At 31.5% G+C, this 17,812-nt stretch overlaps 2 protein-coding genes across 3 annotated transcripts in view; one reads left to right on the top strand and one right to left on the bottom strand.

Annotated features, from left to right (window-relative positions):
• The window catches only part of hip1rb (huntingtin interacting protein 1 related b), a 346,918-nt gene that overhangs the window by 247,709 nt on the left and 81,397 nt on the right, over window positions 1-17,812 (top strand). The window lies entirely within an intron of this gene.
• Window positions 1-17,812, bottom strand: part of gldc (glycine dehydrogenase (decarboxylating)) — a 32,235-nt gene that overhangs the window by 12,829 nt on the left and 1,594 nt on the right. For both annotated transcript variants that reach the window (XM_087251255.1, NM_199554.1), the window contains 14 exon segments: window positions 14,368-14,503; window positions 12,218-12,382; window positions 11,998-12,075; window positions 10,361-10,508; window positions 9,646-9,842; window positions 7,937-8,033; window positions 7,753-7,858; window positions 7,533-7,672; window positions 6,083-6,163; window positions 5,883-5,980; window positions 5,434-5,518; window positions 4,383-4,424; window positions 3,286-3,428; window positions 240-315 (listed from right to left, as the gene is read on the bottom strand). In XM_087251255.1, coding sequence (XP_087107381.1) covers window positions 240-315; window positions 3,286-3,428; window positions 4,383-4,424; window positions 5,434-5,518; window positions 5,883-5,980; window positions 6,083-6,163; window positions 7,533-7,672; window positions 7,753-7,858; window positions 7,937-8,033; window positions 9,646-9,842; window positions 10,361-10,508; window positions 11,998-12,075; window positions 12,218-12,382; window positions 14,368-14,503 — 1,592 coding nt within the window.

Below are 17,812 nucleotides of genomic sequence, written 5' to 3'. Positions count from 1 at the left end.
ACATGAATTAATTGTATGGAAACCAGCAATTTTTACAGTGCGTGTTATATGCACTACTTTTTTTTTTTTTTTTTTTTTTTTTAACGCAGGCCATTTGAAGAACGTTATCACAGTTCTGTTTAATCATTTCTCATAAGATTAGGAAAAGTCACAAAAGGTCAACTTAATCCTTCAATGTCAAATGTGTTTTTTCTTTAAGGTCAAACGTGAAGTAATTGCTGCTTCAGGATCATACTCACAGTTCTATGAGACTCTCCTCTGGAGTTCAGATAGGCTTTGATCGCAGCCAGGCCTGCATATTCCCCCTGCGCACCACTAAACATAAACGAAAAAAAAATTCTAATGAAAATCAATAACATCATGTATATGTAACCGCTGTGCCTCAGAGTTCAAAGATTGCTCCAGGAAACTCTTGCGCAACAGTACAGTATGCTAATGATCAGTTATTGTGTCAACCAAGCAGAATGCAGAGCTGCGAACACACCTCCAAAACTGTTTATCAGCACAAGAAACCTGAATGAAACGGGCTACAAGAGCTGTTTGTGGCTCTTGTTTGCACAAGTATGTTTGTTTTAACTCTATTTTAAAATACTATTTTGTTTCTGCCATTGTTTACTGCATTAAAAAAAAAGATCTACACTTAAGGACTGAAAACGCATGATAAAGCGATACAATTTTTGTACAAAATCATAGACTATATATGCAAATAATAAATGGTATTCATTTTAAATAAATTAGAAACTGCACTGAAAAAAAAAAAGTTTGCATGGTTCATTCCGCTGTGGTGACCCCTAATAAAAAAAAGCTGAAGGAAAATCGATGAATTTGAATAAAGTAACATTCAAATAATCCCACACTTTTGGCCATACAGCTAAGCGTAATGGGTAAAGTTCACACAAGTGCATTTGTTTATTTATTTTTTGGTGTTTTTCCACTGCGTTTCACAAAAGATCTACACTACAAGACAGAAAACATTATGAAGCAATAAAAGCTACATGATTTTTGTACAAAACTGTAGACTATATACACAAAAATGTATAAAAACACAAAAAATATATGGTATTTATTATAAATAACTTGCATTGAGAAAAACAAAGAAACAAAGTTTACATAAGTACATTTGTTTTAACTCTATTTTAAGGGTGCACTTACATTATGCTATCCGAACCATGCCCAGGCACATTTCCCGGTTCGTTTGACAAGCGTGAATGCTCTAAATCGGGCTCAGGTGTGGTTTAGTTGGCCGGCCCTGGCCCAGTTGGAAGAGGTGTGCCAGAGCAAGGTTTGGTTGAGTTTTGGAACTTGTAGCATGAGTGCAAAGCACACCCGAGTGTGAAACTGAGGATGTGATGTCACATTTAGGGGATTGTTTCATATGGATTTATTAATCATTCTTAATGTACACGAACTGTCAAAGTTTATTAAAGATGCAAACGCCTCGCTGCAGGTCAGCTACACCTTCAGCAAACCTCTTAACACCTGCAGCACAAGGACTTTATGATTGCTTATGAGCGTCAAAAGTTGTGGATCTGTTCTGCAAAATATTTGACTGCATGTCATTGCATGTTAAATGACTTAAAGCCATACAAAACTATATAAATTAAGCAATGTTCACTGTGCTGAGGGAGAGTGTTCTCTTCCTATTAAACTGAACAGTCGCATCAATGATGCAAGCGTGCTCCGGCTCGAAATGCAAAATGCAAGCTGTTGCTTTAGCATGTTTCAAGACAACTGTACCTAGTGCGAGTACGCCCTAAAAACAAAACGCCTTTTGGCGTTTAACACTGCGTTTTAAAAAATATCTACACTACAAGACTAAAAACACATGATAAAGCTCTAACAAAATTGTAGACCATAAAAGTAAAAATTTTATGAAACAAATTATAAAACAGTGATAAGTGAACTTCTAAAATGAAATAAGAAAAAAAAAAAAAAGTTCCGCTGTGGCAACCCCTGATAAATAAAAGGAATTAGCCAAAGGAAAATGAATAAATCTGAATAAAACAACATTAAAATAATCCCACACTTTTGGCATACAGTTAAGCATAATGGATAACTGGTTTGTTTTTAATTGGGTACATTCGCAATAAAAACATATGAGGCATTAAAATAAATAAATAAAGTCTTTTTGCAGTCTCAATTTCTCTGAACTTGAGTGTGCATCACAAAAACTGTTGACTCCCATAGCCTTGTGAGCAGTGCAATTCAGGATTCCTGAGTTCAAATCTCAGCTTGTTTACCTACCCCCCCCTCATACCCTTAACTTTAATTCCTAAATACCATCATATCAAAACAAGAAAACAAAAAGCAACTAAAAAAATAAATAAACCAGATTCGGTATAACATATCTATATGAAAGGCTTGAATCAGAGAAGGATACATAATGACCTAGAAGAGCCAATCAGGGAGTGCAGCCACACCCTTAAATAGTCTGTGTTTTGGTTGCTCTACACCAGGGGTGCTCAATCCTGTTCCTGGAGATCTACCTTCCTGTACAGTTTAGCTCCTACCCTGATCAAACCCACCTGAACCAATTAATTAGGACCTGAAATCCACTTGATAATTACAGACAGGTGTGTTTGATAAGGGTTGCAACTGAAATCTGCAGGAAGGTAGATCCCCAGGAACAGGATTGGCCACCCCTGCTCTACACTGTTTGTCCCAATCGCCAGCTGTGTTGTCAACGCTGGAGATTTATCCTGGTATTTCTGCAGAACTACAACTTTTTGCAACCATAAACTTCTGTAACAGCTGACAATAATCTGGACAGATACAGCTCGTTTTCACTTATTACAAGAACTATATATATATATATATATATATATATATATATATATATATATATATATATATATATATATATATATATATATATATATATATATATATATATATATATATACACTTCACTTTCTCACTCACTTTGCTTAGTCTGTATCCAGTAGTATCACAAAAGGATTTTTCCTTGTTTTGTTTCCCATGCCTTGTTTTCCACATCCTACCCTGTTTATTGATTTTTGCAGTTAGCAGTCTGTGCCGATCATTTCGCCTGATACTGTTTGCTCCTGTTTGACCGTTGCCTGCCTGACCATTCTCTGTTTAAATAGAGATGCTGCATTTAAATCCCCACTTCATTGTCAGGAACCAATGTTACAGTTTAGAAATATTTTGAGGGTTAAAACTCTAGAGGTTTGTAATTGTCGGGTGTAAAAACCTTATCAACAGTTGAGTGTTTTAAAATGAAAACACACAAGCATAACCGGAGTCATGTGCTGGGACACTTGCCTGTTGGGCTGAAAGGAGATTTTATCGTATCCCGTAATCTCACAAAGGTCCTTCTCCAGCTGTCTGAAGAGCAGCTGATAACCTTCAGCCTGATCCAGCGGCACGAACGGGTGGATGTTTGCAAACTCTCTCCAGGTGATTGGCTGTTGAATAAAGGTTACATTGAAACGCCGAGGCAATGCACTATTTACACCTGGTATTAAATAGATAGTTCACCCAAAGACTTTCTCCTTGTGTTGAACAGAAAAAGATAATTTGAAGAATGTTGTAAAACTGTAACCATTGACTACTATAGTAGGAAATACAAATACTATACTAAGTCAGTGGTTACAGGTCTCCAATATTCTCCACAATATTTTCTTTTGTGTACAACTAAAGATAAATAAAGAAAACTAACTTTCCTATATTTTCCTTTACCTCATCCATCCATCTATCCAATTTAAGGATAATTATGGTTTATTATTATTACTTTGTTCTTAAAGATTTGTTTGTATTTGTTATAACCCATTTGCTATTATTGTTTATGATTTGCTTTTGGTTTAACATGCAATTTTGTTGATGCATATTAGTCAGAGGGTTACGGTTTTAAATATAATAAATAGATAAATAAATAAAATAAGTCACAACACATCAATTTTACCAATCTATAAGCAAATAAAACATTTAGGGACAAACATGAATAAAAATATATACAACATAATAAGATAAATAACATTATAAACAAAACAAACAGATATTAGGCTGTACAGCAATACAGAAAATATATATATATATAAATACAAATATGCAAAGTATATGCAGCAGTAAAATATGCAGCAGTAAAAACATATGATTTGCTTTTGTAGTACATTTGGACTATAACCTATGGCACATTCTTTGTAAAACTTGCCTCAGATTATATCTCTGAAAGCACGTTGTACATTCATCCTGATAACTTTAAATAAATATGTCCAAAAAATTGTTTGGAATATGTCAAGGGAGAGTAAATGATGACAGAATTTTCGTTTTAGGTTTCATACTTCCATCCCTTTAATACCAGCTATAAACAGGGTCAGAGATGGAGTTTGGATACAGATGTAAAAATAATCCAGACTCACCATGAGCTCTGAGGAACTGTTCAGCTTCATTGTGCACGAGCCCTGGATTCAATAGTACAGGTTTACAGTCAGGTTTTCATGCAAAAATAATAATAATAATTTGAAGTGATAAAAAGTAGAATTATTTTTAATAAAAAAATAAATAAAACAAAAGTACAAAAAAAAATAAAAAATAAAATTATATATATATATATATATATATATATATATATATATATATATATATATATATATATATATATATATATATATATATACATACATACATATTTAAATTAAAGTAAAAACAATAATTCTAAGTGATAAAAATAAATAAATAAAATAACAACAACAACCTTACACAGCAAAAAATCATTCAAAGTGATAAAAAAATAAATAATTTACACAGCAAAAAAATAAATTTAAAGTGATAAAATAAATAAATAAAATAATAATAATAATAATAATAATAATTTGCACAGCACAAAAAATTATTCAAAGTGATAAAAAATAAACAACAATATAATAATTATAATTTACACAGCACAAAAATCATTAAAACTAAAAATAATTTACACAGCAAAAAATAATTAAGTAATAAAGAAATTAATAATAATAATATACACAGAAAAAACAAAAAACATTAAGTGATAAAATTTTTTTATAATGATACTACTACTACTACTACTACTACTACTACTACTACTACTACTACTACTAATAATAATAATAATAATAATAATAAAAAATTACACAATTTAATTAAATTAAAATTAAATTTTAAATCTATTTTTATTTTATTTAAATGAAACTATTTAAATTTATTTAAAAAAAATCATTTGTTGATGAAAAAACAAAATAAAACAATAACAACAATAATAATAAATTACACAGTGTAAAATTCTATCGGTGATAAAAAAAACTACTAGAAAAATTAAAAATTAATTATTCGAAGTGACAGAAAATTGTAATAAAAAAAATACACAGTAAAAAAAAAAAAAAAAAAAACAACAACAACAATTGAATAAAAAAAGAAATCTAACAAAAAAAATCTAAAACACATTAAACCTACCAGTGGAATCATACTGTGTACAAGAGAAATGTCCTTATTCTCCAGGCGCTTCATGTATCGTACAATGTTGGTCTCTGAGTGATAACTGAAAATGAAAATTATTTCAATCATTATTCATGTACATTTATAGCTTTTCTGATTTTTTCAGAGGTTTGATAGACAATTGAGCGATAGTTCACCTCAAAATGAAGTTGACTTAACATTTACTCTCCTTCAAGTGTTTTTATGAGTCACAAAAGAAGATATTTTGAAGAATGTTCACAGTAGGAAAAAATACTATGGATATGTTTCAGAATACCATGGAAATACTATTTTCCAACAGCCTTCAAAATAGACTAACGAAAAAACAGCTTTTAAACAAGGGAAGGAGTAAACGGAGACAGAATAGTAATTTTTGGGTGAACTATTCCTCTAAACACAACAGCTGTCACAGACACTGGCAAACCGACCTGTTAAACACTGCATGGGTGAGAAACTTGCTGGTTCTCTTGAAAGGGCTTGCCAACAGTCCTTTTGTTCGCTCACTCATTTTCTCAGCAATAAGTTCCTGGCAGAAAAGATGATATCTTACAGGGGTAGGTATTTTTACATAGGGGCAAGTGGATTTTTGGCCTCATATAAAATGATCCTGAGGCTTGCGGAAACTTACAGCCGACGATTCACAACCGAAGATCCAAAGCAGATCGTCTAAATCTCTCTCAGTGACAGTTTCATCCAGAGACACCCCGAGCTGAAAGCACATCAGTAACAGCTGAATACATTACACAAAGCATGCAAGCAAACTAATACTCAATCACAAATGGAAGCAAATAAGCAGAAGACAAATAACATTATTTAATAATAAATAGATCAAACTAAATTATAGCAAAATATTAAAAGACAATAAATAAAATATTTTCAAAAACAACTTCAGAAAACAAATATATAGACAAAATTATATATAATAATTTAATATATTATTATATTTTTTCTATATAAAGACAAAATTAAGAAAAACAAACAAATAAACGAATAACAACAATGATTTAACACAAATACATCTAAATACATTTAAAAATAACTAAAATCTATAATAAATAAGATAAAATAAACAAACAAAAACAAACAAACCAATCAAAAATGGAAACAAATAAACAAGACAAATAACAAAATAAAAATAAATAGACAGAACTAAATTAATAGCAAAATAATAACACAAAATTTTCAAAAACAAATAAAAACAACACATATATAAATAAGAAAATTGTTAGACAAAATAAGAAAACAACAAATAAATGAATCAATAAATTAAAGCATAATATATATATATATTAAATAAAAGTTAAGATATAAAATAAACAAAAAACAACCATAGAATTAAAAATGGAAGCAAATAAACAGAAGATAATAAAAAAATAAACAAAAATAAATAAATAAAGATTAGACAATTTTAATAGCAAAATAACACAGAACAAATACACAAAATTTTCAAAAACAAATGAAAAAACTTCAGAAAACAAATATATAGGGAAAAAAATGACAAGACAAGACTAAGACAAACAAAACTAAAATGTTTTAAACAAATTAAAAGATATAAAATAAACAAGCAAGCAATCAAAAATGGAAGCAAATAAACAGAATAAAGACAAATTACAAAATCAAAAGAAAATAGATAACTAAATTAATAGCAAAACAATAACAAAATAAATATATTTTTTTTACTTATATATTTATTTTCTGAAGTTGTTTTAATTAGTTTTTGAAAAATACTAAGAAAAATAAATAATAATGAACACACAAAAATCTAAATACATTAAATACATACAAAATAATATAAATTAATAAATAAAATATAAGTTAAAGTCACAAAATAAACATAAATAAACAAGATAATTATATAAAAATAATTTTTATTAAAAAAAATGAAAACCAAATATATACCCAAACGGAAAAAGTAAACATAAATGAAACTAAACAAATAAATAAATAAATAAATAAATAAATAAATAAACACAAAAAAAAAACAAAAAAAAACACAAAACGAAAAAAAAACAGCCTGCATAAGATGTATGCATAGTGTTTATATCAACATTATAGGGCTCATACAGTAAATTCCTCACCAGCCCATCACTGTACACCCGTAGGTTGATCTCCCGCTGCGTGGCTTTCTCCAAAATGTCTTTTCCAGCAACACCACAGTTGATCTTGAGTGTGTCAAAGAAGTTCTCATGCTGCAGCTTGTGCCCAGCTCTTTTCAGCCCTATTACAACCACAACAATCAAATCAGAATCACCACAATTCTCTCTAAACACGAGCATAAACAGGAGTTCTCCATCTTGCCTTCAGCGAGAATCAGTGTTGCATTGTGGGTTCTCTCTGCGATGTGCCTCAGTCCTTGCGAACCATGATAGAGTGCGTACATGGCAGCCATGTTGGCAAGAAGAGCCTGAGATTCAACACATTGCAGTTGCGTTCAGCCTTGGTAAGTTCAGTGTTTGTTGTATCAGGTGTGTTTCTGCTGTACCTGAGCTGTGCAGATGTTGCTGGTGGCTTTGTCTCTGCGGATGTGCTGCTCTCGGGTCTGAAGAGCCAGACGATACACCTCTTTGCCAGCTGCGTCTCTTTAACGGGACACATTTGACCATTCAGAACAACACACTAGATTGGTTTTCAAGCAGAGTTGCAAATTTAATTAATGTGCAAAATGTAAATATTATTTAAAACAAAACAAAAGTTTTTAAACTGTGCATTCAAGAGTATAAAATTAATGTGTAAAGTGAATAAATAAATAAATATTGAACAAATAAATCTTGAATAAACAAATACTGAATAAATATATATTGAAAATGTAAATATTATCTAAAACAAAAAAAGGAGGTTTTCAAACTGTGTGTTCAAGAGTGTAAAAGTAATATGTGTAAAGTGCTTTGAGTGTCTAGAAAAGTGCTATATAAATGTAAGGAATTATACTTAACTTAAATAATAAAGTAAATAAATTTAGCAGTTCTGTATATATATATAGAATAAATAAATATTGAATAAATATGGAAAAGATAAATAAATATTGAATAAATAAATAAATATTAAACAAATTAATAAATACATATTGAACACATACTTACTGAATAAATAAATATTGAATAAATAAATATGGAATAAACTAATAAATAAATATTGAACAATTAAATAAATAAACATTGAAAAAACAAATATTGAATAAACAAATACTGAATAAATAAATCTTAAACAGATGAATACCTGAATAAACAAATACTGAATAAATAAATACTGAACAAATAAATCTTGATAAAACAAATACTGAATGAATATATTAATAAATAAATCTTGAATAAATAAATTTATAAATAAATATTTAAAATATTTATAAACAAACATTTTGAATACATATTAAATTAAATAAACACTGAATAAATAATACATAAAAATAAAATACTAAATATTAAATAGATATAAATTCCAAGATTAATGCCCGAAGTTTATTAAATAATGAATTAATACCCTTTACAATATATTAATATACGGTATGAAATATGGTAACATTTATTAATGTTACTTTACTTTTTTATACAGATTAAGTTTGTTAAATAAAAGAACTTTATTTTTTATTAAATAATAAAGCTAAAATGCAGAGTTTGATTTAAATTGGAATTAAATAGTTGATTTCTATTGTCTATGCATTGAGTAACTAAATTACTATTCAGATGTAGTAATTAGAAAAGTAATTTAAAATAATTGATGCAACTAAAATCGGCAATTAATTATTATCAACTTATTCAACACTACTTGTAGGTAACTACAAAGTCATTTTAGGGATGGACTTTCTGTCATGTGTCTGCACAACACCATAAGAGATTCTGGTTAGTCTAGTTAACCACATCATCTGTTGATGATCTTCAAAAATAAATAAATAAAATAAATCACATGACTTTTCTGATACACAACAAGAAATATATTCAGTAAATGTGTTTATCATGCTGAACCATATCACCACTGCCACTGGCTTGCTTGGTTTGGATCTTGTGAAGCTGCGCACCGATCAGCCGTAAAAACTAAACCACACTCAACCGAACTTCAACTATGAAATCTGGACTGACACAGTTTCAATTTACTACAACTTCTATGTTCAGCTGCTTTGACAAAATCTACATTGTAAAAGCGCTATAGAAATAAAGACGAATTGAATTGAATGTGATATCCTAAACTAAACCTCACCTGGTCACTCCGACCATCCTCCCTGGCATCATGCGGACCAGATTTTCTTTGACCGCAAAGAAGGCAGCGTGAGGACCTCCATAGCAGAGAGGAACACCGAAGCGCTGAGAGCTGCCCAGGGCGATGTCCACTCCAAACTCAGCCGGAGGACGCAACACACAGAGCGCCAGCAAGTCTGTGGCACAGCAGGCCAGAGCCTTTAGAGAAGAGGAAAAATAAATAAAGATTAAATAATGAACTTTAAAATAACTTGATAGAATGTTCAGGTTTTTGTGCTAGAAATGTATTTAAATCTAGCACATATTTAATTAAATGATACCTAAATTTTATATTTAAACAACAATTTATCAAACTTGTGCAACATTGTGTTTGCATGGTGCAAAAGACATAAAAGTTAACATGAAAAATAAATAATCAAACGTGTACAGATAAAAATGTTGCCTCACATAGGTTAAGACTACATAAATATGTTATCATATACAAAACTATATACAAACAAATCAATCATCATATTCGGTTAGTTTCCAGAAACTGTATATATTGCATTCCTAAATGTAAATAGATTAGCTGGGGAAGTATTGTGATTACTATCACGTAGTTTGTTTGAACCTATTCATTCACCTGTATAGTTGAATATGTCACCTGTCTTGCCTTAAATGCACAAAACAGATGTGAAAATTGGGGTTATTGTTAATTATAAATGTGAGATACATACACCACCCTTGTGAGCGCGGTCGACGAGTGCCGTGAAATCCTCCACCCGGCCCTCGGTGTCTGGATACTGGAAGAGCACACCGCTCACATCCTTTCCACTGAAGTCCATCTCATGTGGAAGCTTGAGGACCGTCTGCACACCGATATAACTGAAGGACACCACACATTCAGTCAGTTTAGATGAGCAGAGAGATAGAGAAAGAGAAATTTAGACAGATAAAAAAGACTGAGGGCTATATAGAAACAGATTCAGCCAGACATGGGATAAACAGACAGACAGAAAAACAGACAAAAAGAAGGATGGATAGAAAATCAGACAGACAGAAAAGCGGACAAAGAGAGACAAGACAAAGAACAGACAGATAGAAACAGACAAAACTGAAATATAGAAAGACAGAAAAGCAGACAGATAGAAAGAAATAGAAAGGCACAGACAAAAACAGACAAAACTGAGATAGACAGACAGACAGATAGAAAAAAATAGAAAGGCACAGACAAAAACAGACAGGTAGAAACAGACAAAACTGAGATAGACAGACAGACAGACACAAAATTTTGATTATTAAAAGTACAGTTCATTCTGATTTATTATTTTTATTGTTATAAATGAATATTGAATATGATATATTGAATAACAATGTGATATATTTAATAATAATTTGATATATTGAATAATATGATATATTATTTATATTTTTATTAAATTATTACATGTATATATGTTTTTTACTACTACTACTGTTTACTGTGTTTTTTTAATTATATATGCATGTTTTTTTTTATGTAAACTTTATAACGGCTTTGGCAATACATTTGTAACATTTGTCATGCCAATAAAGCAACTATTGAATTGAATAGATAGAAACAGACAGATAAAAGACAGACAGTGACAGACAAACAAATATAAATATAGACAGAAAAACAGACGGATTTATAGAGAGAAAGATATATATATATATATATATATATATATATATATATATATATATATATATATAGAGAGAGAGAGAGAGAGAGAGAGAGAGAGAGAGAGAGAGAGAGAGACAGATAAAGATAAATAAGAGACAGACAGACGAAAAAACAGACAAAAAGAACAACAGACAGATAGAAACAGATAGACGCATAGAAAAACAGATTTATTACAAACAGATAGATCGAAACAGACAAAACAGACAGATAGATAAACAGACAGAGAAAGACAGACAGATAAAAAACAGATAGATATAACATACAGATAGATAGAAACAGACGGATAGATAGACAAACAGACAGACAGATATAAAGATAGATTGAAAAGCAGGTAGATAGAGACGTATAGAAAAACAGACAGATTGAGAGACATAGAAAAAGACAGAACAGGCAGAAAAAACAAGGAAAGACAGACAGAAAAAGAGAGAGATATAGAAACAAACAGACAGACAGACTGAAAACAGACAGACGAACAGACAGAAAGAAACAGAAAGATAGAAACTAACAGAAAAAACAGAGATAGATAGATAGATAGATAGATAGATAGATAGATAGATAGATAGATAGATAGATAGATAGATAGATAGATAGATAGATGGATGGAAAGCCAAACTATTCTAGGAATAGAGATAAAGAGAAAGATAGAGAGAGACTGCATCATTTCCGTACTTGGCTCTAGTTTGCACAACTGCAATCGTTTGAGGATGGCAGCGTGGGTCGATGTAGAACATTCTTCTTTTGTTTTGCCTTTAAAAAGGAACAGACAAGTGTCAATTATCCCTCCTAGCCTCGAGGAGGGAACATCCTGAACACTTAAGACCTGGATGGGCTGGTTCAGGTGTTGGCTAACAGAATAAACACAAAGCAATATAAATGTTCCTGCAGTAACCTGTTGCAGAGCTGCATGGCCTCTGCAGCGGCGGTTCCTTCATCTAGTAACGACGCATTGGCCACTGCCATCCCTGTGATGTCACACACCATGGTCTGATAGTTGAGTAAGCTCTCCAGGCGGCCCTGGGACACCTCGGGCTGGTACGGTGTGTATTGGGTCACCCTGTAGAGAACACAAATACTCACTGAAGCACTAATTTAAGACATTAAGCCATACTACTCCTATATGTAATAATACAAAAAATTAATAATAATAAAAATTAAATGCAATTCTGGCGACACAGTGGCTCAGTGGTTAGCACTGTCGCCTCACAGCAAGAAGGTCACTGGTTCGAGTCCCGGCTGGGTCAGTTGGCATTTCTGTGTGGCTTTTGCATGTTCTCCCCGCGTTGGCGTGGATTTTCTCCGGTATTTTGCGAGACACTAGTATTAAGCTTAAAGGGAGTTCACACAAAAATAATACATTTACTCACTATTTATCTCTGAGTTTCTTTATTCTGTTGAACACAAATGAAGATATTTTGAAGAATGTTGAAATCATGTAACCACCGACTTCCATAGTAGGAAAAACAACTTATAAAAAAATTATGGTATTAAATACCCCCAAATTAATATGTCGGGGGGAAATTTTAAATAAAATTAATAAACAGGAAAAAAATCAAGACACAAACTAAAATTTAACTTAACTATTGACTTCCATAATATTTGTTTACCTACTATGGAAGTCAATGGTTACAGGTTTTCAACAGAACAACAAAAATCTCAAACAGGTTTGCAACAAGTAAAAGGTAAGTAAATGAGGGGAAATAAATTTCATTTTTGGGTGAACTATCCCTTTAAAAAGTGCAACTTAAAGGCTTAACTAGTTAATTTAATTAGGGATGGCAAGTTAAGTTAATTAGGAAGGTTATTGGGTAACAGTGGTTTGATATGTAGTAGAGCTGCACTATCTTGGTAAAATTTGACATTGATTTTTTTTTCCCCCTGTGATCTAAATACAATTTCACCAGACTCTTTGGAAAGTCATTACTTTAGATTGATTTGTTTGATTTTGTATGGGAGTAAAATGTAATAATATATTTTATGTACTTTATTAATGAGTGTAGTTTGTTTATTATATGTATATCATAAACACAATGGTGCAAAAATTAAAGTGAATAGAAGTGAGTCTTACAGTATTCAGGTACAGAAATGAAATAATCAAATGTAAAATATCACAGTGGCAGCGCAATGGGGTAGCATGTTCGTGTCACAGCAAGAACATCGCTGGTTCAAGCCTAAACACAATGGTGCTGGGTCAGTTGGCGTTTCTGTGTGGAGTTTGCATGTTCTCCCCGTGTTTGCGTGGGTTTCCTCCGGGTGCTCCGGTTTCCCCCACAAGTCCAAAATCATGCGGTACAGGTGAATTGGGTAGGCTAAATTGTCCGTAGTGTATGGGAGTGTGAATGAGTGTGCAAGTTTCCCAGTGATGGGTTGTAGCTGGAAGGGCATCAGCTGTGTAAAACATATGCTGGATAAGTTGGCGGTTCATTCTGCTGTGGCGACCCCAGAATAATAAAGGGACTAAGTCGAAAAGAAAATGAATGAATGAAAATACCATTGTATAGTTTTTAGTTATATAAATTATTAAATGAAATGCGTCTTTATGATCTCTTAAAATGCTTACATAGACCGTAAAAGCCTGTAATGGTTCAATTCTGTAGTGTCTCCACAAATCTCGAATGTTTAGTCCTGTGGATTCTGGTCAACTGTAAAGCCAATTTAACATTGCATATCTTGCGATGTGACTATTGCGGACGCACACATTGTGATATCGATGCTCAAACGATATGATGCGCAGCCCTTATATGTAGCCAAAATTCTAAAATTAATTAAAAATATTGACTTTAAAGACTATTTATTAAAAATAAAATAAAAAGCTGATTTTATAACAGCCAACGCAAAAAGGAAATAAGACTTTCTTCATAAGGAAAAAAAATGATATAAAAATTTCCTTGCTCCGTTAAACAGCACTCAGGAAATATTTTAAAAAGAATAAAAATTACAACAGAGGGCTAATCATTTGACCAACTTTAGCCCAATAAAATTACCCTTTTTTTATTTTGCTCTATTAGAAATTGAAACACTTCAGCAAAAAGTCACACATACCATCCTGAATTCTCAAGCAGGTTTCTTTGTATGACTGGTGGGACGGAGCAGTTATAATAGCCCATTCCGATGTAGGACCTCCACATCTTGTTCTTTGACGCAATCTTTTGAAGCGAATCAAGGATTTCATTTTCACCTGCAGTGATTAAACGCAGAGATAAGAACCCTAAAAACACAATCAGCATGTAAAACACTCTAGATTAAGGATAAATGTGCTCAGCTACATAAAGGTTTTGCTTTTGGTTTGGTTTGATGGGATAGCAAACAAATGATTTGACATCGTCAGACACATTTTCCAATACTCATGATTTCAGGCTAACAGAAAACAATGGTTTTAAAGAGATAGTTCACCCAAACACGGACATTCTGCCATTATTTTCTCACCCTTCTCTTGTTCAAAACCTATTTGAGTTTCTTCCTTCTGTTAAACACAAGTGAAGATATTTTGAAGAACGCTGGTTGCTAAAACCCATTGACTTTCATAGTATTTTTGTTTCCTACTACTGAAGTCAATGTGTCCCAGCAACCAGCATTCTTCAAAATATCTTCTATTGTGATCTAAAACCACTTAAATGTGTGTAAACGTCATTTTTGGGTGAACTACCCCTTTCAGAGTTTATACAGGAATCAGAGAGTGAAATTTAATACCTTTTAAGACCTTTTTAAGACTGTGTTACATTCATTTTAAAACCTTATAATCACTTTTCAACCGGAAACACTGGCGAGATTTTTACTTGCAGTATATTTACCAAATATTAATGTAAGAAATTAATCCAAAACTCAAACATTATTCATATACTGAATAAAAATCTATTAAATCTAGCTAATTTAGTAGGTTGGCACCTATAGGACTGCAGAAATAATAGTGTGGCCTTGGTTAATGCAGTAAACGAAGCAGCATGATGTCATCTAGAAGGATTTCATTGATTTCGTAAACTACACGGCATGCTTATAGTCGCAGATTTAATTCAGGCAAACTTTAGCATACATTGCATAATCAAAAATGATATGAACTTTAATACCTTGCAAAATAGCTTTTAAGACTTTTAAAAACTTTTCAAGGGCCTTAAATTTCTCTGATTTATTAACTTTGAATACTTTAAGACCCTGTGGACGTCTTTAAAACTAGGATTTATTTCTTAGCTGCTTTGATGGACAACAAATAAACATTATTTAACTAAACGCCAAACTGAAACTGATTCAATACTAGGAAATCTCACATGACCTATACTAAATGCATCATAGTAAATATACCTGGTATTTGCACACACCTACAAAAACATCAAAACAATGACAAGAGGGAACAGTGTGACCTACATTGAGCTGCTGAATAATAGAAGAGCACATGATCTTGCTGATTAATATTTTTTGCAATTTATAATTTACTAGCGGAAAGGCAAATAAAGGGCACATGTGGGACATTTCCTGATGGCTAGGTAACTAGTTTAATGGTTGCAGCTTGAAGCAGGCACTAAAGCCGGTTCATACCGAAACTCAAAAATTCCCGAGGCATTGTGCTGCAGCTTAGCAACACTGCAACTGAACAGGGCAAAGATGAAAGGAAAAGCAAGCAGAGAGGAAAGAAATGCACATAATTGCTGATGCAGACATCAGTAGGATGTTCTTTTTGTCAAGTTCTACACTTAATATTTGCGCGAAGGTGAGGCAGATAGCTGGTTTCATTTTTCAAACCACTATTTTAAGGAATAAAGATTAATAAAAACTACAAACGGGAAAGTTTAGAGAGGCAAAGCGGCCCATTATAGTTGAGCAGTGAATTTTTTCGCAGGATTTGCAGAGCAAGCTCTGTGCAGCTGAACCAGCAGAATCCAGTCCAGCCCCCCCATCAGCTTCAGCACGGCTCGCTTCATTAAAGACACACACACAAGCACAGGAGAAAACTCACTGACTCCAGCCATATGGCAAACCTCAGTAACTAGAAGATGTATTTTAATACAGTAAGAGTATAATAGGGAAATAAAAAACCATTCAAATGCATATGGTTAGCATATAGGTTTTCTAAATTACTGTTTGCAAGAGTATAAAGCTGTTAAACTCACTGACTCTGGCCATATTGCAAACCTCAGTAGCTAGAATGTGCATTTTAATACTGGAAGAGTTTAATAAATTACTTAAAAAAAATAAAATCACATTCAAATGTATATAGTTAGTATGTAGGTTTTCTAAATGAATTTTTGCACATGCATAAATGTGTTAAACTCACTGACTCTGGCCATAAGGCCAACCTCAGTAACTAGAATGTGCATTTTAATACTGTAAGATAATAATAAAGAAATAAAAAACAACATTCAAATGTATATAGTTAGCATGTAAGTTTTCTCAATTAATTTTTGCACATGCATAAATGTGATAAACTCAATGACTCCGGCCATGTGGCAAACCTCAGAGTAACTACAATACGCATTTGAATACATTAAGGTAATAAAAAAATAAATAAAAACATTCAAATGCATATAGGCTTTCTAAAATGAATGTGTATAATTGTCTTAGTCACTGACTCCTGCCATTTGCCAAAGCTCAGAGTAACTAGAAAATGCATTAATACAGTTAGATAACATTTATCTATTTAAAAAAAGCATTCAAATGCTTAAAGGTTTTCTAGATGACTATTGGCATGTGTATAAATGTGGTAAACTCACGGACTCCAGCCATATGGCCAAACCAGTAACTATATTGTGCATTTTACAGTAAGCTAATAATAAATAAATAAATAAATAAAAACATTCAAATTAATATAAGTTTTTTAAATGACTATTTACTTGTATATGAATGTGTTAAACTCACTGACTCCTGCCATTTAACAACCATCAGTAACTAGAACCTCAGAGTAAGTAGACTATGCATTTTAATACAGTAAGATAATAACAATAATAATAAACTCAAATGCATTTAGTTAGCATATAGTTTTTTTTTTTATTTTTTTTTTTGCACATATATAAATGTGTTAAGCTCACTGACTCCTGCCATTAACCTCAGAGTAACTAGAATATGCATCTTAATACAGTAAGATTATAATATAAAAAAATCTAATGCATATAGTAAGCATATGGTTTCCATTCAGCAAATCTCAGTAACTAGACTTTGCATTTTAATACAATAAAATAATAATTATATATATATATATATATATATATATATATATATATATATATATATATATATATATATATATATATATATATATATATATATATATATATATATATATATATATATGCATTTGGTTTGTATATGGTTAGTAATGGTTTTCTAAATTACTTCTGTGCACATGCATAAATCTCAGAGTAAATTAAGTAATTTTAAAAATCTAATGTATTTGATTAGCATATAGGTTTTCTAAATGACTTTTTGCACATCCATAAATGTGTTAAACTCACTGAGTCTTGCTATTTGTCAAACCTCTGTAACTAGAATATACATTTTA

Source organism: Danio rerio, chromosome 5 (assembly GCF_052040795.2).
Source record: "Danio rerio strain M-AB ecotype USA chromosome 5, GRCz13ab, whole genome shotgun sequence".
Classification (NCBI taxonomy): Eukaryota; Metazoa; Chordata; class Actinopteri; order Cypriniformes; family Danionidae; genus Danio; species Danio rerio.
Note: the sequence above shows the minus strand (reverse complement) of the source record. Positions and strands in the feature narration are given on the sequence as shown.